The sequence below is a fragment of the Pipistrellus kuhlii genome, unplaced genomic scaffold, assembly GCF_014108245.1.
Source record: "Pipistrellus kuhlii isolate mPipKuh1 unplaced genomic scaffold, mPipKuh1.p scaffold_m20_p_60, whole genome shotgun sequence".
Lineage (NCBI taxonomy): Eukaryota > Metazoa > Chordata > Mammalia > Chiroptera > Vespertilionidae > Pipistrellus > Pipistrellus kuhlii.
The window spans coordinates 1,583,050-1,609,876 of record NW_023425563.1 but is presented as its reverse complement, the minus strand read 5'-3'; the positions used below and the strand labels follow the sequence as shown (position 1 = coordinate 1,609,876).

Genomic DNA, 26,827 nt, shown 5'->3' with positions numbered 1-26,827 from the left:
GCCAGAGGGGCAGCATCTGGCAGGGCCGCCCCAAGACCCAGGGGCCACTTCCAATGGCAGCTCGCGAGTCCCGCCCCCTGAGCTCCTCTGGGGCAGTTTGCAGACGGGACACCGGGGTCACAGGTGACCCTCTGCGAGCCGGGATGTGAGGAGGAAGGGCCCTGCTGCCCGCCTGCACCCAGGTCACCAGAGGAGCCAGCTCCGCCTGCCACCCCACCCCCAGGCCCTCCCCACCCGCCCTGCCCGCCCCCCCATGTTGGAGGCCCCAGATTCTCCTTGTTAACTGGCCAGAGGTGCGGGCCATGCGTGTTACCGAGAAACAATCCCAGCTCTATGTGGGTTCAGACCCGACCTGTTCGTCCACTTTCTGCGCAATGGCAGAACCCGTCGGGCGGCTTTGGGCCGCCCTGCTTCCTTTCCGCTCCTGGTAAGGAGAGCCCAGAACCTGCCCAGCGGGTTTGGCCAAAATTGCGCCTTGCTGCCTGTGCAGGTTCCCACATTGCTGCCTCTATCTCGGGCAGGAAGGTCCGCGGAGGTCAACCCGGGCAAGGGGCCATGTGAGTACCCGGGCAGGGACCCCACAGCTCTGGCAGCTGGAGGCAGGGGAGGGGCTGGGGACACTGTGGTCCCCCAAGGCACCCAGCCCCTGTTTGCTAAGCAGGCGGTGGGCTGGCCAGGCTGGTAAGAGGGGTTCAGCCACCTGCTCTGAGGTGCCTCGTCCAGGGAGCCAAGTGGGGGAGGGGGCCCAGTGAGCTTCCTGGCCAGAGGCAGGGTGCAGGGGCAAGACTGGGGGGAGGGTCTGGGGCACCTCCTCCTGGATCTGCCCCACAGCTGAGTCCTCACGGGCAGAGGGTGAAGCCGGGGGTGAGGAGGTGCACAGGGCTGGGGGCACGGCTGCCCTACCTTGGTGTCTCTGGAGAGGCAGTGGCAAAGGGCTCCCGGGACCATGGGTCCTGCTCAGCCGCCCCGCCAGGCCTCCGGGACGCAGCCGGTAGCCCATGCCCTGGAAGCCAGCGTGCAAAGCCCACGGCTACCTGAGCCGCGGAGCAGCTCAGCCCGCCCGGGAGCACCCTCCCTGCTCCTCTGTGCACGTGTGCACGTGCTTTGGGATGCACAGCTATGTGTGCACACGTGCGTGCGTGCATGCATACTCATGTGCAGCTCACCTAGGACCGGGCAGCGCTGTGTGTGTGCCAGGGGAGGTGGCTGAGGGGAGCACATGTGTGTGGCACTCGTGTGTTGGGATGTGCTCTAACATGTGTTAGGATGGTATTAGGATCCTGTCTGCCCGTGTGTATGGGTGTGGGCATCATGCTGTGTGTCCGGTGACGTTAGAAACCTGCCCGGCAGTGACACATCCCTGAGCTGGTCCAAGGTCCTTAGGAGGCCCCATTTCTGCCCTGGCTGTGCCCCTGAGAACCTCTCTTGCTCCTCTATAAATAGGGTTGGCATGGCCACTCCATGGGCAAGCATGAGACCCAGTGGGCCATAGCAGGGAGTGCCCATTGGGTGCTGGCACGTGGGGGCTCCCAGACTGGCCCTGACCACTGTGTCTGAGGAGTCCCGACAGCCTGAGGGGACTCCAGGAGGGGGGCAGGGGGCTCACCGCTCTGTGTGGAGAGGGACACTGAGGCTCAGCCCGGTGGGTGACTGCCCAGCAGCGCAGAGGCCCCCGAGGGTGGACAGGGCCTCGGCCTGAGCCTGCGGAGCGGCCAGTGAGCACCTCCTCAGATGGCCGCGCACCGAGCCCGGCACGCAGTTGGTGCATAATTAAGTCCCCACGCCACAAGCACTCAGTGGGCGCTGACGGCGTGCCTGGTCCCTTGCAGGCCCAGCAGGAGGTTAGGGTCCATCACTTGGGACAGTATATCCGGTGACCTCTCCACACTCCAGAGAGTCTGGGGTGGTTTTAGTGCCCCAGTAAACATGTAGAGCCCTGCACCATGCGTGGCACAGTGGGCATGAGGAAGCAGCATCGTCACGGTTGCTCTGTGGATAGGCGGACAGACAGACAGACCGATGGCGAGAAGGAGCAGGAGCGACCGAGCACAGTGCACGCCCCAACCAGGAAGGCCGCAAGGGGGCGAGGAACCAGGGGCCCCAGCTGGCCCAGGAGCAGGGCCAGAAACCACACCCCTGGAGCTTTGCCATTCAACCTGACAGTGTCCAATCAGCTGGGGCCTCAGTGTCCTCTCTGCCTGGGGGGCAGAAGGCACCTGCCCTGGGCACAGCAACTGAGACTCAGTGGGCCTGAAGTGTCTATACAGTGTGCACCATCACTACAGATTTCTGAATGGGGGGGGCGGGGAGGGTGTCCTCCTGCAAAGGGTCTTCGTGGCAATGGGAGAACTGGCCCGAGAGAGGAGGGGTCCTGTAAATGGAAATGACAGTCCCTGGGTCACATGTGAGGGAGCTGTGACCCCAGGGAGACTGCAGGCGGGGGACGCAGGGTCTTCATCAATAAACTGAGCTCTCAGCGCCGGGCACTGGGCTGAGCATGTCTCACCTGGGCAGGCGTCCCCTGGACATATGTGACCTGGGCGGGCGTCCCCTGGGCATGTGTTAGTGGGAGGAGCCTCACAGTACCTGATATGGGGGTAGTGTTACCCCGAGATGAGGAAATTGAGGCTCTGAGAGGTAAAACCACTACCCAAGTTCGCACAGAGGTACAGGTAAGACAGGGCCGCTACCAGGGCTGTGGGCTATGGCCTGGACCCCATGTCTTTATCACTCTGGCCTGGCTGACTCGGCATGGCCGGCCCACCTGCCCTTCCCTCCCACCCACCTTCCAGTGGCTCAGCCCCAGCTGAAACCTGCAGCTGGGCGTCCAGAGGTGGAGGGCTGGGTCCTGGCCTGTCTGGGGCCCTAAGGAGCACAATTCAGGTCTTTGCTTCCAAGCTCCACCCCTGAGAGCGGCTCAGGTCAACCTCTCCTGTGCACAGGCCGCCAGACTTCTCTGAGCCCCCAGCCCCCACTGCCTGGGCCTCCTGCAAACAGCCGGCCTGATCCGGAGGCCCACTGACCTCCCAGCAGGAGGCTACAACCCAGGGTCATTCTACCCACGGTGCCCCTGGAGGCCATGTCCACTTGGCCCCAGACAAAGCACTTCTGTCACCTGCCCTCCCAGGAAAGTCACACTGTCCCCATGGCACTGCCGCCACGGGCCGTGTGGCCAGGGGCTGTGTGTGTAGACAGGAGACCCCAACTTTGCTGTCAGCGACCAGCACAGCCTGCCCAGGACCCTGCCCGGCATGGAGGGGTGTCCCCTGAGAGAAGCAGCTGGGAGGGCTGGCAGGGAGGTTTGGGGCACAAAGAGGAGACTGGCGAGGCAGGGGTGGCACCCAACAGAGGGCACCACCGTGACATCTTCAGAAGCCATGTTTGCCTAAGGTGACCAGATCGTCCTGCTTTTGGCAGGACAGTCCCGATTTTTGACAATTTGACCCGTGTCCAGCATTTTTGGAAAGAATTTTTTAAAACGCCGTGGGACGTGGGACAAATTGTTAAAAATTGGGTCTGTCCCGCCAAAAGCGGGACGATTTGGTCACCTAAGTTTGCCTCTCGCTTGCACCCAGAGCCCACACAGGCTGCCCCCGGCCATGACACCATAGGCTCCCTTGGGCAGCTCCTTCATGGGCGTTGGCCCAGCCCACGGCCCACAGCCCACGGCCACCACAGGAGCTGGAGGGAAGAGGCTCTGGTCAGGCCGGTCAGGGCGGAATTTCAGGCACTGCGGCTCAGCCCCTCCCTGCTCTCCTCGCCCTCCTGCTGGAGACCTGAGCCCATGGAGGCCCCGGTTCAAAGCCTTACCTTCCAGGGGCCCCACCATGAGGTCAAGGTCAGCACAGTGAGCACAGCGGGGCTACTAGGACATGCCTTTGTCCCCATGGGGTGCGGGCACAGTATCCACAGCTTCCAGAGAAGGCTCAAATCTGGCTCCCACATCCACTGGGCAGCGGGCGGGGAGAGACACAGACATGATCTTCTGGGCCTCAGTTTCCCCTTCTGGAGAGTGGACGCTACGGTGTGGTCAGGTTTGGACTGTCATGAAAGTGACGGGTGTACTGCGCTCAGGAAATGGCCGAGTTACCATTTATACCCCTCTGCTCTGCCCTGGCCTTCCGGGCCTCCGGAATTCAGCCTCTTTCCTTTATCGTGAGCCACCATGCGGGCACCCCTACTTCCCCACAGCCCAGGCAGGTCTGGTAAACGAGTTTGGGGAGCCGGGCCTTCCTGCCGCTCCACCCTCCACCACACCCCGGCCCTGCGCAGCCGCTCCTTGGGCACTGCAGGCACAGGACCTCCTGTCCTCCAGCGCCGGCTCCCCCCCGGAAGCACAGGCTTCCCGCTGGCCTTTGACTCGGGCTCCAGGGCGAGGCTGAGAGCCAGACTCATGGTCTGTTTCCAGGCAGCAGCCTGGTCCTGTGCTTGCTGCCCCTGACTTCTCTTGGGGTCATAAGACCTGCTCCATTCAGGCCTTGTGACCCCATGGCACCTGCCACCCCCGCTTCCTAGAGCCCATGTCACTCGGTGATGGCAGTGGGGGCTGGGGCATTTTTCTGGCCACGGTCATCTAGTAGTTGGCATTTGGGGTTTCCCAGTTTGGGGTTGTTTTGTAGGGTGCTGCGGCTGCAAACCCAGGCACCCTCAGGGCAATCTTTGAAAAGCAAATGAGACCATGCCCCCTCTGTGGCCTTGGCCAGAACTCAGCACAGCCAGGGGTGCTTCTGAGCAGAGGCTGCAAGGGCCCGCGTGCGCTGTACGGAGTGTGTGCTGGAGCTGGGCAGAGGCAGGGAGCCAGGTGCAGGCCCGGGGGACGCAGCTCAGTCCCATGGTGGTTTGGGCCCAGTGGGGTGTGGCAAGGAGGGAAAGGTGAGATTCTGAGCATGAGCAGAAGTCCTGCCAGCATTTGCTCCTGAGGGGTCAGTGCCGGAGGCCAGGAGAGGGTCTGGAGTTACAGGAGCCTGGCTGTCTGTTGTCAGGGCCCAGTGGCCCCCAGGACTCCTCACCTGAGGACAGGAGGGGCCACCTCACCGTGGCCGGAAGCAAGACCCAGAGGGAAGAGGTCTCTGCCTCGGGCAGGCAGGACAGGATCCTTCTGCTCTGTAAGACTCAGAGCCCCAGGGAGAGGCCAAGGACCCATTCCTGCAGCACACATAAGGGGCCTTGGCTCAGTCTCAGTCAACGTAGACCTGGGGTTAGAATTGGCACCCACAACTGCTCAGACTCGAGGTGGGCACAGAGAGCACTGGGCCTCAACACCCTGACACACACACACACACACATGCCCACATGTGCACACACAGCCCAGCACACACACTTCCCGTCAGTTCAGAGCACACCAGGCTGAGTGAGGGGCCCCGTGCTGAAGTCTGAGCCTTGGAGGCCCTGGGCACCCCGTAGCTGGCAGTGCCCCCCTCACGGAAGGAGCTGCAGGAGAGAGCTCCCCAGAGGGGCTGCATGTCACAACCGGCTAGTGGGCTCATGGAGCGTGAAATGGGTGCTCTGAGCCAGGCCAGGCCCAGCCAAGGCTCCTGATGTGGGGCTCACCCTCCAGGCCCGGGGCCAATCTGCAGCTACAGTGGGCGGAGGAGGGGAGAGTAGAGGCTCTGCCTGCAGGAGGCCAGGATTGGGTGGTGGACATTGAACAGACAGGCTTCATCCCTCCTGTCCCTCCTCGCTCCCCCAAAGTATGAATGCTAAGAGCAGGACAGGGTAGGGGAGCCCACTGGGTCCTCAGTGTGGGCATGACCAGTGTGGGCATGACCCACTGATAGGACCCCACACCTCATCCCCTGTCCCCTCAGCACCTGGACCCTCTCCAGGCAGTGGCCCATGACTGGACCTTACACCCACAAGCCCTTCCCCAGCCAAAGAGCTCCTCTCCCACTTCCTGCCCCACAGGCCAGAAGCAGAGGGGCAGTAGGGCCGAGGGCATCCTGCACCTGAGCACAGAGGGCCTGGGCCAGGGCCGTGGGGTCATGGAGAGCTTCATGGAGTCCCTGAACAGGCTGAAGGACATCCATGAGAAGGAGGTCCTGGGTGAGTGCCGAGGGGCAGGGCAGGTGGGGGCGGAGGCCAGGCCAGGCTGCTCCCACACATCTCCTCCAAACCTAGGACCTCGCCTTCCAGGCCCAGAGGCAGTAATGCCTCAGAGCCCAGAGCATCAGCGAGGCCAGGTGCCCAGCCTCAGAACAGCACCCAAGTGTGCCCTGCAGGGTTCTCCCAGCAGTCAGCCCAGTCCTAGTGGAAATGAAGAGCCAGCTGCTGCAGAGAGCCAGGAACTCCTTCGCCCAGGGCAGAGGCCTCCGCGTCCCCCCAGCGAGGCCGCCCGCCTCTAAGAACGGCCCGTCCAGGGCATTGATCTGAAATCCTCTCCTGGACACCCAGGCTGGGCCCCACCCTGCCCACACACCTGTCCCCTCATCCCCTGGGCTCCCTGGCCCTGGCCAGACCCTCCTGAGACCAACATTCCATAAGCACTCCCCCCCAGAGTGCCAAAGGGCATGGGTCACCGCCCCAGAGATTGAGAGGCAGGTTCTGCTTGGGCTAACGAGCCAGGCTGGCCACATGAGGGGGCATGGTGGAGTCTGCGGGTGCCCCCAAGAGCCCATTTTATTTCAGTACTAGCTGCCCCCCACATTAACGCCCTCCCAGGACCTGGTTAGGTGGTTGTTATCCCAGCCGTGAGGTCCCAATCAATCTCAGACTGACACAGAGTCAGAGCTCCCAGAGGAAGGGAGACACTGGACCAGGGCAGCAGTCTGAGAGGCGACCGGTCAGGGTGCAGAGGGACGGAGGTGCCCTGGGCTCTGCCGCACAGCTGGGCCTGACCCCCACCCCTTCCTTGACCCTCCAGGCCTGCAGAACAAGCTTCTAGAACTGAACTCGGAGCGTTGCCGGTGAGTCGGGATGGGCTGGCCCAGCCCAGTGGGAACAGATGTGAAGGACAGCAGCTCACCGGTCACTCACTTCATCCTCCCAAATTTCAGGGTGTCCTCGGCCCTGTACAAAGGGAAACAGGCTCAGCGTGGGCAGGAGGGAGGGACCCACTGGCCCATGTCATACATCCAACAGCTGGTGAGCCAGGACTGGAAACTCCAAAGCCACCATGTGAACAGGGACCCTCCATGGGCCTGGGCAAGCCACACCCACCCAAGACGCCTGCAGTATCGACAGTTATCAGTGGGAACACATGTCATGAGACATGGAGAACTGAGGGGCGGGGCTCTCCACATCAAGATGGGGTTCAGTTCCGTAGCACTGCAGGTGGCAGAGAGAAACCCAACCTCGCGTTGGTCCTCCCCCACCCCCACAGGGATGCCCAAAGGGTAGAGGAGCTATGTGCCAAGAACCACCAGCTCAGGGAGCAGCAGAAGGCTCTGAAAGACAACGTACGGGTGCTGGAGAACAGGTAAGCCTGGTGCTGGGAGCAGGGAGCCGGGTGCTGGGAGCAGGGAGCAGGGTGCTGGGGAGCAGGGAGCCGGGTGCTGGGAGCAGGAAGCCGGGTGCTGGGGAGCAGGGGAGCGGGTGCTGGGGAGCAGGGAGCCGGATGCTGGGAGCAGGAAGCCGGGTGCTGGGGAGCAGGGGAGCCAGGGGCTGGGTAGCAGGGGAGACAGAACTTGGCCCCTGCTGATACGTGGCAGCGGAGAGGACAAGGGTCTGTGGGGAATGCATTTGGGGAGCTCTCTGGATAACCTAAACCAGGCAGCTTTCCCTGACCTTCCCTGCAGGCACTCTCAGAGCCTGAAGTAAACTGCATTTTCAGGGTTCCTTCCCAAACTTAGGGGGGGAGGGGGCGGGCTTCCCTGGAAAAGGCAAGGACACATCCCTGCGGGGGGCCTCAGTCTGCCTCCTCAGAGTGGCCTCCTGCCCCCCCCCCCCCCCCCCCCCCCCCCCCCCGCCACAGGCTGCGGGCCGGCCTGTGCGACCGCTGCACCGTCACCCAGGAGCTGGCCAGGAAGAAGCAGCAGGAGTTCGAGAGCTCCCTCCTCCAGAACCTGCAGCACCTCTTCGTCCTCAGTGAGCTGCCCTGCCCCTCCTGCGGGCCATGACCCCCGGCCTGCTCAGCCCGACATGGGTCACAGGGAAAGAGGGAAGGTGATCCTTCTGTCCAACGGTCACCCCACACCCCAATTTACAGGCAAATGATGCGAAGCCCCAGCTGGCCCTGGCGTGTCCCTCACTCATCAGTCCCCTGCCCTCTCGGCCTCAACTCCCCTCCCTGTGCTCTGAGAGGCCCCTGAGGCCCCACCTGAGGAGGGCAGCCTTCTTCACCTTGGGGGCATTCCGGGGACAAGGTCCCCATCGCTTTCCTTGGCCTTAAGGCTGGCGCAGTTGACTCAGCCATGTCCAACCACCCTCAGGCAGCAAGCACGCCTGCGCACGCCAGGCCCCGAGGAGGCAGGACAAGGAGGGAGGCTCCGGGCTGCGAGGACCCCCGTCCCTCACTAACTGGTGTCTTTGCAGCCAATGAGGTGACCCGGCTGCAGGAGGAAAATGAGAGCTTGAAGGAAGAGCTGGCCCAGCTTCGGCGCCTGGGGTGAGTGGGGAAGATGCCAGGGGCCTGAGCACCCTGATCCCTCAATCCCAGCTCACAGCAGGCCCCGGCCGCAGCCACGAGCACCGGCTGCAGAGCATGGGGCACAGGACCCTGTGCGGGACCAACCCAGTACTGGGGGGGCGTCCCATGGCCACTCACCACAGAGCCAACTCCCAACCTCAGAGCAACAAGCACAACAGGTACCTTGTGAATGGACAGGAGCCCAGCAGACCCTTAGAAGCAGGCTGGTCCCCACACCCCAGCAGCTCTGCCTCTCAGGGCGCTGCACCTGGGCCGCATCTCGGGTGGTGTGACGGGCCCCCTTTCTGGCCACCTGGTCCTCCTGCAGTGGCGGCTTGGCCCCCAGGAGGACACCTGGCCTTTCTGATTGTCTCTGGGGGGCACTGCCCTCCCCTCGGGAGACAGACCCAGGCCCCAGTGCAAGGAGGGCTCCTTGGACCCCTCCTCACCGCCACTGCTCGTCTCCCCGGGCCCCTGGAAGGCCGGCACTGAGAAGCTGCCCGGAGGCCACGCGGAGGCTGAGGACCACCCCCCAGAAGCGGGTCCACGGGGAGAAGGTGCTGTGAGGCGGGGGGCGGGCATCCCAGGCCGGGGCCTCTGGGCAGGAGCCGGGCATCTCCCAACCTGGCCTGTCCGCCGCATTTCCTCACAGACAAGCTGGGGCACAGGATGTCTCCAGGGACCAACATCTCCCCGGGCGCCAACCTGCCCGAGCCACGGGCCTCAGACATGGTGAGGATGAGGGACCCCAAGCCACCTCTCCCAGCCCCAGCCACATGCCACGCGCTGTTCTCTGGGACAGACAGGGACCCCTGAGCTCCATTCAACGGGATGGAGGCAAGGCTCAGAGCTAGTGGGTGACCTGTCCAAGGTCGAGCAAGGGCAGAGGGCAACAGCCGCCCCCCCCAGGCTGACCGTGCCCACCCTGTGCAGAGCCCCCAGCATATCTCCAACCAGCTGCACGGGACCATTGCCGTGGTGCGGCCAGGGGCCTGGGCCTGCTCCGCTGACCGGGGCTCCGCCAATGGGACGCCCTCTGCCCAGAGCAGCCCGCCCAGCCTGCCTTACGAGCACAGCCTCTCTCTGGACAGGTGAGGGTCTGCCCGCAGCCACCACCAGAGTGGCCTCAGCGAGCACTGTCCCATCTAGTCCCCCTTTGGAGGGGGGTCAGTGGCCAGGAGCCCCTCCATGGCACAGCAGGAGCTCACGCTCTTCCAAGGCTTGCCTCCCTGGTGACTGCCCATCACAAAGTCCCCACGGGGATACCCCCTGAACCAGGACGGGGTGGGGCTGGGGGAGAGGGCAGAGAGCTGATGCCCAGAGGGGAGAGGCCACAGAGCCCCAGGTTCCAGGTCACATGGCTTGGCCTCTAGAGCAGAGAGGAGGATAGGGGGCTCAGGAGCCTACCCTCCCCCCGTCTTCCCTCTGACCAGGCCAGTTCTCCTCACCTCTCTGGGTCCTCCCTGTGATGGGGCGTTGGCCGTGAGCCCCTGTCATTGGGCTTTTCCCCACCCCCCAGCTTCCTGCGGGCCTCTCTGGCCTCCACCAGGCGCTACGAGTCCCTGAAGCATGCCCTCCAAGCTGACCGCCTCTGCCTCCTGAACCGCCCTCTGTCCCTGCACCTTCGGAGCCCCCACAGCAGCCCCCGGGCCCCCGCCGTGGCCCCTGACGGTCCCCAGCCCCAGCCCCTGAAGGCCGGAGAGGCAGAGGCCTGGGAGGCGCCCGCGGGCCTGCTGGGCCTGCCGGGCTCCCTGGTGGACATGCAGGATCCTCGGCTAGAGGGAGCCCTGAGCCTGCTTCTGGCCCAGCAGCTGCGGGCACGGGGACAGGCTGGTGGTGCCAGGATGAGGGGGCCCCCCAGGCCAGGGGAGACACTGCCCTCCCCTCCGATCGGTTCCGACTCTGATGGCTCAGAGGGCGAGGTGACGAGGGCAGCCCTGCCCAGGGGACAGCACCAGCGGCCCACAGGCCCAGGCAGCCCCAGGGGAAAGGAGGCCACAGACACAGAGGTCCCTGTTCCAGACAAGCCCCTGGACCTCTCCGAGTGGGGGCGGGGCCAGGACACCCCCAAGCCTGTGGGCCGGCCAGGGAGGTTCAGCCCCAAGGCTGCCCACACTCCCAGCCCTGAGCCGCCCCAGGGAGCCAAGCCACTTGCCCAGTCTGGACCTTGGGGGCGAAGCAATGGCACCACGGGGGCCAGAGCACCAGGGCCAGAAGAGGCCGCCATGCCCGAGGTGAGGCCCAGCCCCGGTCTTGCTCCCGTGCCCACACCCAGGCCAGCAGCCTTGCCCGGCGAGAAAGCCTGCTCCTGACTCACGCGCAGGCCAGGCTGTGCCCAAGGCTGGGTTGGGGGGCAAGACAATCTCCCCAAATGAATTCAAGCCACCTACTTGCTTCCTTCAGGACTCCCCACATCCACTCCCGGAGCCCCAGCCCAGCCTACCGTCTCCAGGCAGGACAGGCGATGGGACCAGAGAGAGGCCAAAGCCGTCCCCCCTCCCACAGAGGCCTGACGCCAGTAGCCACCCAGGTAAAGGTGAGTGCCAGGGTCAGGAGAACCCAGGAGGGGGGGATGTGCAGTGGTCAGCACCAGCTGAGTGTACCTGTCCCAGCTCCGCCACAGGCAGACCTAGAAAGGAGTTGGGGGTCAGGGCAGGTGTGTCTCTGACCACAGGCGGTGAAGGGAAGGGTCCTAGCAATTAGGGTCTGGGGGCAGGGCATGGGTTCCCCATTACACAGTGACCAAGCCAGGGGGACACCCTAGCTGGTGGGGTCACTGCAGGAGCTGGACCAGGGCAGGTACCGCACTCTCTGTGCCGCAGTTTCCTCGTCTGCAGAGTTGTTGCCATTCATCCTGGTCTGGCAGGCTAGGACGCGCCCTGCTCTCACCAGACGGCCAGGCCACCAGCCTGGCCTGACCCCCGCCCTGCACCCTGCAGAGCTCAGCAAGGCCCAGGCACAGCGGCCGCTGTCGGACAAGCTGGATGAGCCAGACGCCTCGGACAGTGAGGTGGGTCCCAGGCTCAGGTGGGGCCCCAAGCGAGGGCTCCCCCAGGCTCGGGGGAGGGTCCTGGCCCTGACCACACTCCCACACCCGCAGGTGGGCCTGAGCCCGGAGACGGGGGCCACATCCAGCACCCCGGGGGACGGGCCCCGGTGCTTCTGTGCCAAGGAGCCCGGGCAGGGCCGGCCACAGAAGAGGAAGTGGGCCCAGCCCTCTGACCTGTGGGACAAAGGTATGTGGCAGAAGCAGGGGGGGTGGGGAGTGGCCACCGCCCAACACCCCGTCCCCAAGGGACTGACCCAGACCCTGAACCCAGTCCTTGAAGCTCTCCCAGAGCAGGACCCTTAAGAAGAGGAGGGGGAGGGGTCAGGCCTGGGTGATTCCTGGTCCACTCCTCCTCACAGCAGCCGGCCAGTCCTCCAACCTGGAGGGATGGGGTCTCTTGGACCTTTTTGGCCACCGGGATGTGTGGGGGGTGTCTGGACAGCGGGGAAGCGGGAGTTGCTCAAATGTTTATGAGATGGTGCCAGTGGGCCTGGCTCCTCCTAACAGGGTCCCACGTCACCTCCACTTGCTGTTCTGGCCACAAAGGCAGCTTTGGCCAGGGGCCAGGGAGAGACTTTGAATGCCTAAGCTAATAATGATGCCGCCCAGGTGTTTGTCCAAACAGGTCTGCCACTAGGCAGGCCAGGCTAGGCCGCCACAAGGCACCATTGTTGCTGGGAAGGTGACTGAGAGCCGTGTTTTCTCGGGCGAGCAATGGAGGAGGCCAGCCACCTGTCTGATTTCCAGGCACTTCCTACTGGGCGCTATTTGGCCCAGACACAGTGGGCACAGTCCATAGGGCATGCAGGTGTCCGCCCCACCCTGCTCTTGGAACTGAGCTGCCCAACCCTGGTCCTCCCACCGGGGCCAGTGCAGGGGCTCCCCAGCTGGCACCGACACCTCACGACGCCCACACTGGCGGTCAGTGAGAACGGAGCCTTTGCCCAGCTTGTGGCCCTCACCATTATGTGCCAGGCAATATGCCACATGGCTCAGCTCCAGTGGCAGCGCCCATAGAAGGTTGTCAGCATTGTCCAGTCTTCACTGCCTCTGGACCTCATGACTGCCCAGTGATGGACCTCATAGCCTCACAGGTGGGGAAACTGAGGCACAGAGAGGTGAGGGAACTCACCCAAGGTCACAAAACTGGTACACAGGGTCAGGATTCCACCCTGGTTCTGACCCAGGTCTGAATCTTGTTCCGCGTCAGAGACATGCTGGCAGGCCTCCCCTGCCAGGGTCGCAGGGATCTGACCCCTCCCCTGTAGCCTGGCCAGAGGCAGGCCAGGCCCATGGAGACACCCAGCCAGTGTCTCGGGATTCTGAGAGTCTTTCCCCATCAGTGCGGGTTATCCAAAACGTGCCGGGCCCTCTCTTTGCAAAGCAGCGAGGGGGTTGCCAGGACTGGGCCGGCCTCAGGCTGGCACGCCTGGGGAGAGGGTCCTCGCTTCCACCAAATTCCAATTGAGCGGCTGCTGCTCTGGGTCTGCTGCTGTCAGAACCAGTCACCTCTGCCAGGTGGGCTCTCGAGCTCCCATGCCCAGAGACTGCCCGCAAAGGCCCTGGGAGAGCCCAGTGTCATTTCAATGGAGGACCCATGAGGCCACAGCCGTGCATCCCCGCCTAAACTCAGTCCGCTTCCCACAGCCGCCAAGAAGCTGTCCTGAGGAAGACAGAACCCCCAAGGGCGCCCCTGACAGCAGCTGCAGGGCCCAGGAGGCCAAGACCCCAAGGACGACGGCCCGCACCCAGCAACAGCAGCGGGAGGGACCCTATGGCGCTCTGCCCACCGAGGCCAGGACAGCCCACAACACCAGCCCAGCCCAGCTCAGGGGGAAGGAGATTGAGTCCTGGCTGTGGCCAGGGGGCTGGGAAGGCCGAGAGGGGTCTATAGCTGATGTTTGGAACCCTTCTCCATCCATCTTGATGACTGGCTGCACCTCCCATCCCACCTTCTCCCCAGCACCTTCTCCCTTGAGGGGAACAGGAGTTCAGAAGCACAGGAGGCAGGGATCCTCAGGCCCTAGCCCAGCCCCACCCCTGCAGCACACAGACAGTCCTTACCGGGCAGCACCCACCACCTCTCTGTTACCCCCCACCCCATCCCACCCCGCCCCTCTCCTGACTCCACTGGCATCCCTTACTCCAAGGGCCCTGCACTCCTGGCCACCTTTCCCTGAGGGCCAGCAGAGCTGCACACATCGGTCTCCGGCGCCCCCTCGTGGAATCCTGCATACAGACGCTGGGCATTGAGGGCCCAGTCAGTCCAAGGGCTCAGGGAGACTGAAAGGCTGAGAGGCGCCTTCGCAGATAGGGTCCTCAGGGTGCTGGGAGAACACAGGTGCAAAGAAAGATGGCCTGCCGAAACCCGTTTGGCTCAGTGGTAGAGCGTCGGTCTGTGGATTGAAAGGTCCCAAGTTTGATTCTGATCAAGGGCATGTACACTGGTTGTGGGGACATCCCCAGTGAGGGGTGTGCAGGAGGCAGCTGGTCGATGTTTCTCTCTCATCGATGTTTCTAGCTCTCTATCTCTCTCCCTTCCTCTCTGTAAAAAATCAATAAAATATATTTTAAAGAAAGAAAGAAAAAAGAAAAAAAAAAGATGGCCTATGTGGCTAGCAGGGTCAGGGCAGCCTGGCCAACACCTGCCTGGGCAAGTGACTCAAGAGGCTCTTGAATGCATTCAGGGCCAAAGACATCACTCCCTTACGGGAGGGCAGGATGAAAACCAGCAAACATTAAGGGACAGGGCACTCTGGGCATGGCCAGGGAACAGAGAGAGGCTGTGCACAGCCCTCCTCACTGACCCCTGAGCCCCTGGCCCCACCCCTGCCGCTGACTGCTCAGCCCTCTGCATGGCCACAGCCCAGTGTTCCACCTCAGCATTCAGGCTACTCTGCCCCGGCCAGCCATCGTCTCTTCAAGAGGGTGTGTGTGTCTCAGAGGCCTCGGGGAAAGGAGCTTAAACAGGTTCTTGGGTTCATCCAGGCCCACTGGGTCAGGATTTAAGAAGCTCCAGGGGGCTTCTGGCTGGTTTGGCTCAGTGGATAGAGCATTGGCCTGCAGACTGAAGGGTTCTAGGTCCAATTCCGGCCAGGGTACATGCCTGGGTTGCAGGCTCGGTCCTCAGTGTGGGGCGTATTAGGAAGGGGCTGATCGATGATTCTCCATCATCATTGATGTTTCTATCTTTTCCTTTCTCTCTCTGAAATCAATATAAATAGTAAATTAAAGAAGAGGAAGCTCCAAGGGGCACTTTCCCTGCACATGAATTTGAGGATTGCTCCTTCCGAGATGAAGGCGGGACAGAGGCAATGGCTGGGCCTGATGAGGCCGTGGGCACACACCTGACTGACAGGGCGCTGCTCCCACCGTGCTCTGAGAGGCCAGAAAACAAATTCCCAAAAGAGAAGTTAGGGCTGTGGGTGCAGGTGCCCATGAAACCTCCCAGCTGTTAAAGATGGTTTTGATTTCCCCAAAATCAAATAAAACAACCTGTGGCCCGGGCCAGGATGGCTAAGTGGTTCAAGTGTCAGCCTGGGCACCGAAGGGTCTCAGGTTCAATAGCCATCAAGGTCACACACCTCAGTTACAGGCTAAATCTCCAGTGCTGGGTGAGGGAGGCAACCAATCAATGTGTCTCTCTCACATCATATCGATGTTTTTCTCTCTGTGTCTCTCCTCCTCCCTTCCACTCTCTAAAAATCAATGGGAAAAAAAATTCTCTGGTAAGGATTAACAAAAACAAAAAAATACAAACCAACAACAGCAACAAAAAACCCAGAGCCTGTGCACTCCATTCACATCCAACTTGCCGGCCTGGGTGGTGAAGCCTCATGGGCAATGTGGAAGGGCAGAGGGAACGGAGAGGACAGGCTGGGCAGTGGGTGAGCCTGCCTGTGCGGGCAAATGAGGTCACTAGGAGGGCTACGCCAAGATGAACGGTGGGTAAGGGGCCTGAGGGGAGCGGGCCATGCAGCGGGGCCCTGGTTGATGATGGTGACGACTCCTCATGTCCTCAAAACCAGAAACTTGCTGACCCGTTTCCTTGGTGCAGGTTGATGCCTGCCTCCTCCTATTGAGACAGGAGCTGCAGAGGCCAGGGTCGTGTGAGGCAATGGGCAGCACACCAAATCATTCACTGGGCTGTATAACCAAACAGCAAATGCCCAGCTTCCAGCACATGGCAGCCCAGCGCCGGTGACATCCGGGGCCAGCTTTAACCTGACAATATCTGGAGTTGAAATCACTGTCCTCACTCTACGGATAAGTAAGCCCACAGGGGGAAAGCTGGGGCCCCAGAAGGCAGCACCCGAGCAGGAAGCCATCGGCTCTGAAGTCAGGGGAACCCGGTACAGAAAACTGAAGCCTAGGTCACTGCTGCTGAAGGAAGTGCGGGACTGTCCCAACCTGCCTGTCATCCCACGCTTCTCCACTCAGACCCTCTGTCTCTTCTTCAGCCAACGAGGGAGGCCAGGTGGCACCACCGGCCATTCGGGCCATAACGGGAGCCTTGGAGCTCCTAGAAGTAACAAAGAGGCGTCAGTTTGCAAACCCAAGGGCCTCTAGCACGGCAGGCGGCACAGCTTCAGCCCCTGCATTAGCACACACCCAAGAGGAAGTGCACTGGAGCCTAAAGACCCAGGCTCGATGGAGACTGACCACAAACGCCGCAACCCAGCAAGAGCCCAGCTTCCGAGGCGGGGACTGGAACCCCGGCCTGTCGCCGCGGCCGCCGGGACCGCTCCAGCCGGGTCAGGCGAGCGGCGGCCCTCAGGCTACGGGACCCCTTCCGAGACCCGCGGGAGCCGCCCCCGGGCCCCGCGCTGACAATGGGCGGGGGCGACGGCGATCATTTGCATGAGGGCGCGTCGTGGCCAATGGGCGGCGAGCGCGGGCGCGTGCGCGCGGACGGCGGCGGCGGTGGGCGGCCCGCGGGCTCAGTCGGAGGATGGCCGCAGCCGCGGCGGGAGGAGCCCCCGGCCCGGGCCCCGCCGCCAGGGCCCCGCCGCCGGCGATGCGGAGGCGCGGGGACTTGCGGCGCCGCCAGGCCGCGCTCTTCTTCCTCAACAACATCTCCCTGGACGGGCGGCCCCCGAGCCTGGGCCAGGTCGGCGAGACTCTTCCGCCGCCAGCGCCGCCCGCCGAGGTCCGCGAGCCGCCCGCGCCGCCGCCGCCGCCTCCCGGGCCCGAGCCCGCGCCGCCCGGCCCTCCCGGCGGCGCGGTCAGGGCGTCGGCGCCCCAGGGCCTGCTCAGCCCCGCGCCCGCGCCAGCCGGCCTCGGCCTGGACGCGCCGCGCCCGCGGTGAGTGGGTGGAGGTGAGCGGGGCGGGCGGGAGGGCGGGCGGCGGTGCCCGGGCCGTGAGCCCGGTGGGACAGGCCGTCTGCACGGGACGTGGGTCCCGGCCGCGGTGACACAGGTGGGTGGTCGGTCGGCCAGGACGTGGGGAGCAGGAAGTGACCCTGGCCTCCTGTGAGCCCAGATGCAGGGGTGGCATGTCCTGGGCCCCGTGGCGTAAGATGTCAGGGCCGGGTCATCGGTGCGCTGTCAACCGAGACATGATGTTGGGGTTTCCTCGGACCCTGTCAGTCCCCAGACATAGGCGGCATGGTCCCCATCAACCTGCCAGCGCCAGAATATGGGGTCATGGTGCTCTCAGCCTTGTCAGTGCCCTGAGCATGAGTTTTGCGGTTCCACAGGCCGGCCTGTCAGCTCTTGACACGCCCCCTCCCAGCCCACTAGCGTGTCCCCTGGACAGAGGCTCCCAGCTGCCCTCGTCGTCCCCTGCACCCGACCCCGTGGGCTTCCCTGCATTGTGCCATCCAGCCTCAGTCTCTGCGCCAGGCCAGGCGCCACCCTGCGCCCTGCCCCTGCCCCCACGTCCTCCGGAGTCTGTGGCGCCCAGGTGGCAGTTACTCCTCCGCCCTGATTCCACCTCCAGGAATCCTCAGCCCATCTCAGAGCAGCCCTACCCCTGCTCAGCCCCCCAGTCTGCCCCTGACCACAGCCCTGGGAGCCAGAGGCCTCTTCCTTCTCCCAGAAGCAGAGTCTCAGGGTCCAGAGACCCTGCCTCCTTGGCCCCTACCTCCGACCCTGAGGTGACCTCCACTCCCTGCCCTCACCCTGAGGAGTGATGGGCTCCTGGGCTGGGCACCTGGACTGCCTGCTCATCACAGTCCTGCTGCTGCCAGACAGGTGGCACCCTCAGGCTGGCTCTGAAGGTGTGCAGGAGGGGCTGAGTGCAGAGCCCCCCAGGGTCTCCGCCGTGCCCTGGAGTTCAGAGGTGACCCTTCTTACCTGAGGTCAGCATGGCTGCACTGGTGTGGTCACCTCCAGCCTCTCCCTCGGGCAGGTCCGGGCGATCGGGTCCTTTTGGTTGGGAGGACTGCGCCCAGTGTGCTTTGCAAGCGCGGTTTGCTCTTCTCTCTGGTGTGAGTGCTGGGCAGCCGTGTGTGGTTTAAGCGTCAGTTCAGCAAACAGCTGGGGCCCCAGTCCTGGGCCAGACCCTGTGAGCAGTCAGCAGCCTCCATGGACCCAGAGTGGTGGGAGGGGCCCCTCGCCATTCTGAAGAGAGCGTGTGAAGGGCCCACGCTTGGGAAGACTGGGAGGTGGGAGGTGGTTAGAATCGGAGTCCCTGGGCCTCCCGCTGCACCACCACAGTCCCGGGTCCCTCCGCCCCTTGCCTCTCCCTCCTACGTAACCTTCAAGTCCCGTTCAGATGTCCCTCCTGCCCCCAGGGCTGCTCCTGCCCCAGCAGGTGTCCCTCCTCAGGCTCTGCTGCCAAGCTCAGGGCCCTGCCCTCGTGTCTGGGGTCACCTCGCTCCCTGACAGAAGGCTGGCCCCAGGATCAGCGTGTCCACTTCTCTCTGTGCTTCCCAGGCCTCAGCAGAGTTGCTGCTGAGTATGGGAGGGTGGCCAGCCTAGCAAAGATGGCTGCAAGCTGCTGGCTTTAGACTGTTGTTTTCTAGGAGTGGAGAGAATTGTGAGGTTGTCTTCCCAAAATCTGTGTTGTGACTGAGGTGGTTTGGCCCAGGCTCTAGCAGACCTGGTGGAATCCTAGCTTCAGCATTCAGGGGCTCTGTGACCTTGAGCAGGTGGCACGGCTTCTCCGGGCCTCAGTCTGCTCCTCTATTAAATGGACTTGTGTTAAGCACTACCCGTCTGAGAGGCTATTGTGAGGTTGGATGAGTGTCCAGGCCTCTCGGTGCTTGTTTTCATTTCAGCAAGTAATACATCAGCACAGCAAGGTGCTGCGCCCTTCTCCTCTCCCCTTCTCCCCTCCTCCCCAGGGAGTGGGGCAGCCCCCCGCGCCCCCACTGGACAGCTGGCAGTACCCCAGGGCTCCCTCTGCCCTCTAAGAGACCACAGGTCAGCAGGGTGAGGCCAGGGCCTTGCTCCTTCCAGGGCCCGGGGAGGATTCCGAATCATTGGCACTGGCGCCTGTCAGGTGCCCAATATAGAAGGGCGGTCACTTCATTGGGGGGAGGGTGTCACTGTTCTCAGATGGTCTGATCGCACCTACAGTAGCCCCTTCCCAGAACCCCTCACTCGGCCTTGGTGGTCTTCAGACCTCAGACAAGAGCCCTTCCTCAGCTGGGCTTTCTTCATTTAAAAGCACAGGAAGTTCATGGGCACTGCAAGCGCTAATGAGCAGTGATGTCTCTCCTGCCTGAGCGCCCTGCTGCTTTTAGAGAAGGAGCCCTGGAATCCAGCTCCCGCGGGCGGGCGGCAGAGCAGGATCCCTGAGCGGGAGGGGGGAAGCTGCACCTCCCAGCTCTGTCCCTCCGTCCCCACCTGTAAACGGAGGGGAACAATACCGCCCTCTGAGACTACTACTCCCTCCCTTGAAACACAAGAAGAGAAGGTAGAAGAAAGTCGCCGAGGAAGGTCAGTGACACCCGCTGGGAACAGGTTTTCAGGGTGGTGACATGGATGTAACCGGAGTCAGCGGGAGGAGCGAGCTCCAGGGCATCTGCCAGCGCCTCCCAGGGACTGTGCTGGCCGGGCTCTGCACATGAGGTCCCAGGTGTGCGGGAGCTGTTGGCACCTCCTGGGAAACGACCTGCGGAAATGAGCCTGAGAAAGTCCCAGTGGCTGCAGGGGCCCCCTGCACTCCTTCCCTCGGCACCCGCCCCGCCCGCTGGCCTGGCTGGACCCATCCTGCATGTCCTGGTCTGGATTCTGAGCCGGTGGCGTCTTCTTTACAGAAGGCGAGTTGCCTCCCAGCGCTGCTCCCTCGAGTTCCTGGAAGACACCGTGGGATGTCCCTCCGTTCAAAGGTAAAGATCCCACCTGCTGCCTGGGAGCCCTGAGGCCCTGGGGGCCAGAGAGATCCTGGAGGGTGAGTGGCCTGTTTCTCTCCTGCAGAACCAAGCACATGCCCGGGTCCCCCAGGCACAAGGGCCTGAAGAAGACTCACTTCATCAAGAACATGCGACAGTATGACACCAAGAATAGCAGGTACCAGCCGTTGTGGGGCTGCCTCCCGTGTCCTCCGTCAAGCCTTGGGGGCCGGCTCTCGCCCTGGAGCCACAGCCATACATGTCCCTCTCCAAGTATCTGGCCTCCCTCCCATTAACTGCGCTCCAAGCCCATGGCCAGCCCACGGCCTCCCCCCCCAGGACCCGGGGACACCGGACTTAGTGGAGGTGCTGAGTGAAGGGACATTGGGGCAGGGAACACGTTGGGACACATCCAGGATAGAGGGCTTGGTTTCATCTGAGAAGTATGGGAGGTCAGGAGGGCGGTGGACTAAACCTAAACACGGCTGCCCTGAGTCACTGCTGTGGCAGCAGGTGTACCTTCGGAGGCCTGGTGCCTGCAGACAGGGCCACTCCTGTCGCCTGACCCTCGTGCACCACCCTTCCGGCCCTGAGACATCTGAGCTCATCACCCTGACCCAAGGATCCCCACCGATCCCCCTCCCAGGGGAGGTCACACTGCAGGCCCCCCCTTCCCTGTAGTGGCCGGAGGTTGGACAGACCTGATCCCTCAGCACGAGCAGGCCCTGAGCGGGCCTGAGAGCCAGGTTATCCAGCCAGGTCATCCAGTTATCCAGCCAGAAGAGGGGGGAGTCTCACTGTTCTCCCCCTGCTAGACTGGGGCTTGGCCGGGCAGAGCCATCCCAGAGGGGGAAAGGCTGTCCTTCCTGCCATGTGCTCCATGCAGGGCACCTCAAGGGTCACTTTGGCTCGGGACATTGAGCGGATGCTTTTTGATACTCTTAGTCCCCCACCTTTCCGGGGGGAGGGGGACTGAACCGAACAGCCCTCTGGGCACACGCTTCCATCCCGTGTTTCCTCCAAAGCCTGACCTCTCGAACTAGGGTCCTGACCTCCGGCTCCACCCTGCCACCTGGGGCCAGGTGAGACCCTTCCTGTGCAGCGTGTTACGTGTGGGGGACCCGTGAGAGCTGGCATGGCCAAACCCACTGACCTGGCCGCTGGGCCTCTTGGCCTGAGAGTCACCAGAGTCTAGACGGGAAGGAACTCTCCCCTCCTCAGGAAACACCTGCCACCTGTTCTGACCCAGCTCTCCCCGCAGGATCGTGCTGATCTGCGCCAAGCGGTCCCTGTGTGCAGCCTTCTCGGTCCTGCCCTATGGAGAAAGCCTGCGGGTCAGGTGAGTGGCCCAGAGGCACAGGCTGGGCTGGACCAGGCTCTTGGCAGCCTCACAGGTGGTCAGCAGATCAGCTCCTCCTGAATCTTCTCAGAAGTTCTGCCATCTCCTGGTTCTCCGGGAGGGGTGTGTCTGCATCTTACTTCAGTTTGAGTTACCTAAATGTCAGTGCTTGGGACATGCCTTCTCTGCGTGCATTCTTGTGACCAGTCCCAGCAGCTGTGTCCTGCGTGTAACCGAGGAAGGAGGAGATGGCCGTCAGGGTGGGAAGCACCCCTGAAGTCTAGCAGGGTGGGGGCACACCCCTGAAGATCGGGCGTGGCCTAAGCTTCGGCACAGGATGCGGGGCATATAGTTGCCAACCGGTGTTTTAATGGGGTGGCTGGTTCCAGGGAAGGAGAGACTAGACAGTTCTTAGGACAGGTGAACTTCACTGTGTACCCAGTGATGCTAGTTCTGCTGTTCTTCCGATGAGAACACGTGCCCGTGTGTCTGCAAGGTGAGGTTCTGATGCCCACCCGCTCAGGCAGAGGGACCCAGCCTCTCTCCGGTGCCCTATGTTGCAGTGACCTGAGGGTGGACAGCCAGAAGCAGAGGCATCCGTCCGGTGGCGTGTCTGTTTCTTCCGAGATGGTCTGTGAGCTGGAAGGTGTGGAGCTGGGAGCAGATGGAAAGGCAAGAGCTGATGCCGTGCACACGGGCCGGCAGGCACAGATCTCATGTTTATGGAGGAAAAGGGCACATGAAGTTGTGCTTTCCTTTGATCTTCTAAAATGCAAAGGGCCGTGGGAGCAAGCCACAGCCCTGTAAGATGGGCCTCGCCCTCAGCACTGGTGGTCGGAGGTCAAGGGCATCAGAGGCAGGGAGAAGGTTCCTGAGCTACAGATCCAAATAAGAGCTGGTGAGGGTGACATTCTGGAATGTTCTTGTTACTGAGAACACTAACATAGGCCTGAGCTGGGCCACAGAGGGGAGTGGGGGTGGGGGGCTTCCTGAAACAGCAAGGAGGAGCAGGACTGACCTGGACATGCCTCCCTTCCCAGGTCGTATCTTACGCCAAGTTCCTGTACCCTACCAACGCCCTCGTCGCACAAAAGACGGACAGCCACGGCCCGCCGCCCCAGCCCCGGACCAGCGTCTCCCGGGCTGTGCCAACATCCAGATACAAACCTGCTGCTCCCAAGTCAGCGCCGATCAGCACGGAGCTAGGTACCCTAGCCAGGCCCACGGGGGCAGGACAGGCAGCCATACCAGCCAGGCCAGTGACCCTGAGGGGCAGCAGAGCAGTGAGTCACCCACAGCCCTCAGTTTAGACCAAGGCGGGCTTGGGGTGTGGGGTTGAGGTACAGCCTTTCAGAATGGAAGGGACTCGCAGTGAAGTAGACCCAGCCAGGCCATGGAGGGAAGTTTTGTCCACAGAGGGTGGGGAGTCCATCCTCATCAGGACATCCTTTCCTCCAACGCCTGGACCCCTCCCAGACCCTAGGAGCACCGCTCCCCGTTGCTGGAGAACTCCCAGGCGCTGCACAGGGTCTGCTGAGGCTCGGGCTGATGGGAACTGGGCATCAGAGCTTGGGGCTCGCAGTGGGTCAGGGATGCCTTCTGCCTGCAGGGAGTGATGCAGGGGATCCCCTGGAATACAACCCCAACCTGCTGGATGACCCGCAGTGGCCCTGTGGCAAGCACAAGCGAGTCCTCATCTTTGCATCTTACATGGTATGGCGAGCACCAGGCAGCACTGCCCCTCAGGTGCTGGGGGGGGAGGGGGGGCTGTGAGCAAGCGGCCCCAGCACTGGGTAGCCCAGCACCACCAGGACCCCAACAGCACCCTGGGGAGGGGATGTGCAGCAGGCCAGAGAGCAGTGCTGGCCCCACCACCCTGGGGTTAAGCCCACGTGCTCCACAGCCTGGATTCGCCACTGTGCGCTCAGCTCCCCTGCCCTCTGTCCAGGCGTGTCATTCTCACAGACCTGGAGCCGCTCTGAAGGCTCGGCGCATTCACATCTGCAGGCCTGGTCGCGGGAAATTGCCTCAGTGGCCCGGCCCCACCCTGCTGCCCTCTGTGTTGCAGACCACAGTGATCGAATATGTGAAGCCCTCCGACCTCAAGAAGGACATGAATGAAACATTCCGAGAGAAGTTTCCACACGTCAGACTAACACTGAGCAAAATTAGGAGGTAGGGAGGGCCAAGGACATCCCCAAAACCTTCTTCATTTTTTTTAGTGTTTTTATTGAATTTTTTAGAGGGAGAGAGAGAAACATCAATGAGAGAGAAACATCGATTGTTGCCTCCTGCACACCTCACACTGGATATCAAGCCTACAACTCTGGCATGTGCCCTGACTGGACATCGAACTGGTGACCTCTTGGTTCCTGGGTGAACAGTCAACCACTGAGCCACACCAACCAAGTGGCCCAAAACCCACTTCTTTTGTGTGTCATCCTATGAGGTCCTGTAGGCCTGTCTTCCCATTTCCCGTTGATTCCTGAGCCTGAAGATCCAGATGCCCCCTCCCACCCTCTGACCAGGCCAGTAACACACAAAGCATATGTACATACACATGCACACGCATACACATGCACACCTCTGCTGGTCAAGCTGCCTGTTTACTTTTTGCAGCTGCTCCCACCCACTCAGCCCTCCTCACTGGTGCCCATGACACCCCATGAGGGGGGCACCACCATTGTCCCTGTTCAGTAGAGGAGGAACTCGCAGGCCAAGGCAGCCTGCCTATGGCCTCAGTGTGCAAGTGCTAGAGCTGCTGGCTGAGGCAGATCTCCTGGGCACTGCCCCCTTCTGGGGTCCTGCGCTGCCAAATCCTACTAACACCCCCCCCTCAGCAGCTCCAGGCTTCTAGGATGCTCTTGCTACCACAGGAGAGTAGGGACTTTGTCCTCTGTGGCAGCCCCTAGAGGATATTGGGGGGGTGGGGGGAGGTGTAGGACTCAGCCAAGGGGCAAGTGGGGCCCAAGACCAGCACGCTGCTTACCCAGCACGCTGTGGGCCCTGATGCTGAGCTGTGCCCGCCTGGAAGGAACAGAGCTGTGCTAACGGCCCTGGGTCATGGAGGGGTGCTGGTCCTCCACCCCAGAGCACCTGATTTCCCTCTAACCCTGCAGTTTAAAACGCGAGATGCGCAACATATCTGAGGAGTGCAACCTGGAGCCTGTGTCTGTGGCCATGGCCTACGTGTACTTCGAGAAGCTTGTCCTGCAAGGCAAGCTCAACAAACAGAACCGCAAGCTGTGCGCCGGCGCCTGTGTGCTGCTTGCTGCCAAGATCAGCAGCGACCTCCGCAAGAATGAAGTAAAACAGCTCATAGACGTGAGTGCGCTCAACCCTTCCCCGACCCCACTGCCCCTCCCAGCCACGCCCCAGCCACCACCCCATCCCAAGCACTTGGCTGGGCACTACCCCTAGAGAGGGTGGTCATTGCCCACTAACCTGGAGTGAGGCCAGCCACCACTCCCAAACCTGCTGACTTGGGAACCAGAGCAAGGGACCCTGGCTTAACCCTTCTCTCTTCTTCCATGCAGAAGTTAGAAGAAAGGTTCCGGTTCAACAGACGGGATCTAATTGGGTTTGAGTTCACAGTGCTTGTGGCCTTGGAACTTGCTCTTTATCTTCCTGAGAACCAGGTGTTACCTCATCACAGACGCCTCACACAGCAGTTCTAGTCTGCCGCCCGGACAGCCCATGCCACTCTGCACACCGTTTGTGAGCCCAGGAGCTGTTCCCAGGCAGTGAAGTGCAGCCCTGGCCCCCATGGCCTCACCCTCCCAGCTCAGGCACGTGGCCCTGCCTTCGCACGCTTTCTTCCTTGGGGGGCCATGCTTTCATTCCAAAGCACAGCACATCACCATGGTGTTTGAGAATATTTGGCATTCTCATGTGGATACAATGTGGGGTTTGTCATTTTCCTTTTTTCACATGCCTGACACTGGCCTGGCACTAGGACCCTCGATTTATGCCTTGGATCCCGATGTCATGGCATCTTTCTGCTTTGCGCTGCCTCGCCTTCCACATGCTATTGTGGCCACTGACGCCTGGCAGTGGTGACTGTTCCACATGCTGCTGAGTGGATTCAGGTCCCTGGAGTTAATGCAGTGAAGCATTAACCTTGACTTTCCAATTTTTGGATGTGGAACACACCCTGCCCAGCCTGCTGTCCATTCCCCTCCCCGCGTCACAAGCAGAGCAAAGGGCAGACTCCAGGCTTGATCAGTTTTGTTCTTGGACCGCTCATCTCCCAAGCATCATGTCACTGTGAAGTCCTTGTACCTGAGTGTTATGCCAGCAGGCCGCTGCAAACACAAGTTGCCCCTTCACCTCACCCAGAAAACCCCACTGGCCTGTGACACTCTACATCTTCAGATGATTGTGTTGCTGGAGTGTGGCTCTTGATCTTCTTAAGCAATATTATGACAGGACAGCCTATGTCTTGGGATTCTGTTCTGTAGGTTTCTCATAAGGGAACACAAATTAGTTAAATGTGTGAAGCTGTGGGTTGAAACCACACTTGCTCAAGCTGGGAGGAGACGGACTACTTCGTAGCCCACAGCACCGCCTCCCCAAGAGGTGGGCTCAGTGCCCTCTTCTCCCAAGGCTGTCTGGGCAGTCACTCAGACCGCACTGCCGGTGATCCTCACTCCTACGAAGGCCCGGGCTCTGTCTTTCCAGGTTTGTCGTCCTTTGCACGAATTCCGTGGTCCAGTTCTCCAGCTCACTGCCCCACCAAAAACCCCGACTGGTGAGTCGGCTGGCCTGAAAGATGGCCATGGATCAAGCTGCTTTCCTATTGTGCTAGACCCTGGGGCAGCCCCCATCTTGTACTCTCTTCATACGGGCTGGTGTTTTTGCAGAATAGCCAGTTCTGCTCATCACAGCACCCAACCACCAGCAACTCGGCCCAGACCCCAGAAGAGGTGCAGGCCAACTACTCGTCTACTTATTGCCTGCAAGCCTGTTCCTTCCACTCAGAGTAAGACTGCAGTGCGCCTCCCTCTCCAAGATGGCTCCCTAAACCCAACCTGCATCCAAGGTGGATGGTGTAAGGTGCTAGGCCCAGCAACTTATGGAAAGCATCCCATCCTGCCACCATGTATCTCAAGGACACTTCCGTGTTACAAGCACTGTAAGGGACTTTCTCAAAACATAGGTCCCGGTTTACAGCTTAGCCTCGAAGGATCTGTCTCTGGGAATTTATACACAGACGTCAGGCCAGCTGAAAAATATGGTCATTAAGTTTGCACATTTATGTAGTAAGATTTAGTAATTTGCCAGTCTCATCTGTAACCTTCCCAGCTGTGTGTCCTTTACAGAAATGATAGAACTGCCACTGTGTGGTACTCGAGAACCCCTGCAGAAAAGCCAGAATTTAAGCCAAACCTCAGACTGCATCCCCAGCCTCTAGAACAAACCCCAGCCTGAGGGTGTCCAGGGCCCAGCTCCTCTCCCTCAGAACCCAGCAGCAGTTGTGGACTTGAAATGTGTGTTAAGTGATTATCTGACCTCAATGTCAAGTTGTGTCATAAGTGTTTGTATTTGTGCTTTAAAGTAAAGTTTGGTTTTGCAGCATATAAGTGGCCTCCTTT

General features: G+C 61.7%; 2 protein-coding genes and 1 long non-coding RNA gene across 16 annotated transcripts in view; 2 read left to right on the top strand and 1 right to left on the bottom strand.

Annotated features, from left to right (window-relative positions):
- The first annotated feature begins 459 nt into the window (after positions 1 to 459).
- Positions 460 to 26,827, top strand: part of RBBP8NL (RBBP8 N-terminal like) — a 29,815-nt gene continuing 3,447 nt past the window's right edge. The window contains exons 1-14 of one of the 10 annotated variants that reach the window (XR_006740397.1): positions 460 to 557; positions 5,905 to 6,042; positions 6,860 to 6,902; positions 7,319 to 7,414; positions 7,910 to 8,022; positions 8,470 to 8,542; positions 8,969 to 9,120; positions 9,216 to 9,295; positions 9,497 to 9,654; positions 10,083 to 10,797; positions 10,967 to 11,099; positions 11,386 to 11,573; positions 13,260 to 13,961; positions 14,211 to 14,693. Coding sequence is in view for 3 of the 10 variants with exons in the window: in XM_045574991.1 (XP_045430947.1) it covers positions 5,982 to 6,042; positions 6,860 to 6,902; positions 7,319 to 7,414; positions 7,910 to 8,022; positions 8,470 to 8,542; positions 8,969 to 9,120; positions 9,216 to 9,295; positions 9,497 to 9,654; positions 10,083 to 10,797; positions 10,967 to 11,099; positions 11,386 to 11,573; positions 11,664 to 11,799; positions 13,260 to 13,279 (1,968 nt within the window). In the remaining 7 variants the exon portion in view is untranslated. Of the gene's footprint in view, positions 558 to 5,904; positions 6,043 to 6,859; positions 6,903 to 7,318; positions 7,415 to 7,909; positions 8,023 to 8,469; positions 8,543 to 8,968; positions 9,121 to 9,215; positions 9,296 to 9,496; positions 9,655 to 10,082; positions 10,798 to 10,966; positions 11,100 to 11,385; positions 11,574 to 11,663; positions 11,800 to 13,259; positions 13,962 to 14,210; positions 14,780 to 26,827 lie in introns of those variants that run through there. The other 9 variants (XR_006740401.1, XR_006740400.1, XR_006740396.1 and 6 more) reach the window with 9 other exon arrangements.
- Positions 6,079 to 23,234, bottom strand: LOC123651587. Its single transcript, XR_006740404.1, has 3 exons — positions 23,042 to 23,234; positions 6,414 to 6,430; positions 6,079 to 6,091 (listed from the first exon to the last, which is right to left on the bottom strand). It is a non-coding gene; the product is annotated as an uncharacterized LOC123651587 (long non-coding RNA).
- On the top strand, positions 16,514 to 26,812 carry CABLES2 (Cdk5 and Abl enzyme substrate 2). Of its 5 annotated transcripts, none has more exons than XM_036420012.2 (10): positions 16,524 to 16,916; positions 19,820 to 19,891; positions 19,980 to 20,072; positions 21,156 to 21,233; positions 21,797 to 21,905; positions 22,274 to 22,439; positions 22,699 to 22,946; positions 23,302 to 23,408; positions 24,353 to 24,557; positions 24,770 to 26,812. In XM_036420012.2, exons 1-10 carry the CDS (start codon positions 16,564 to 16,566, stop codon positions 24,908 to 24,910), a joined length of 1,572 nt encoding a protein of 523 aa, XP_036275905.1. In that variant the 5' UTR covers positions 16,524 to 16,563; the 3' UTR covers positions 24,911 to 26,812. The 5 variants fall into 5 exon arrangements, 4 of the variants coding, with proteins under 4 accessions (XP_045430950.1, XP_036275907.1, XP_036275905.1 ...); XM_036420013.2 differs by having other exon boundaries at positions 16,527 to 16,916; positions 22,843 to 22,946; XR_006740403.1 differs by lacking the exon at positions 24,770 to 26,812 and having other exon boundaries at positions 16,515 to 16,916; positions 23,241 to 23,408; positions 24,353 to 24,490.

Coding starts and splice junctions, on each gene's coding strand:
- CABLES2 (XM_036420012.2), top strand. CDS start 16,564: ATGGCCGCAGCCGCGGCGGGAGGAGCCCCCGGCCCGGGCCCCGCCGCC. Junction 22,440..22,698: donor GCCGATCAGCACGGAGCTAG/GTACCCTAGCCA, acceptor TCCAACGCCTGG/ACCCCTCCCAGACCCTAGGA. Junction 23,409..24,352: donor ACACTGAGCAAAATTAGGAG/GTAGGGAGGGCC, acceptor CTAACCCTGCAG/TTTAAAACGCGAGATGCGCA.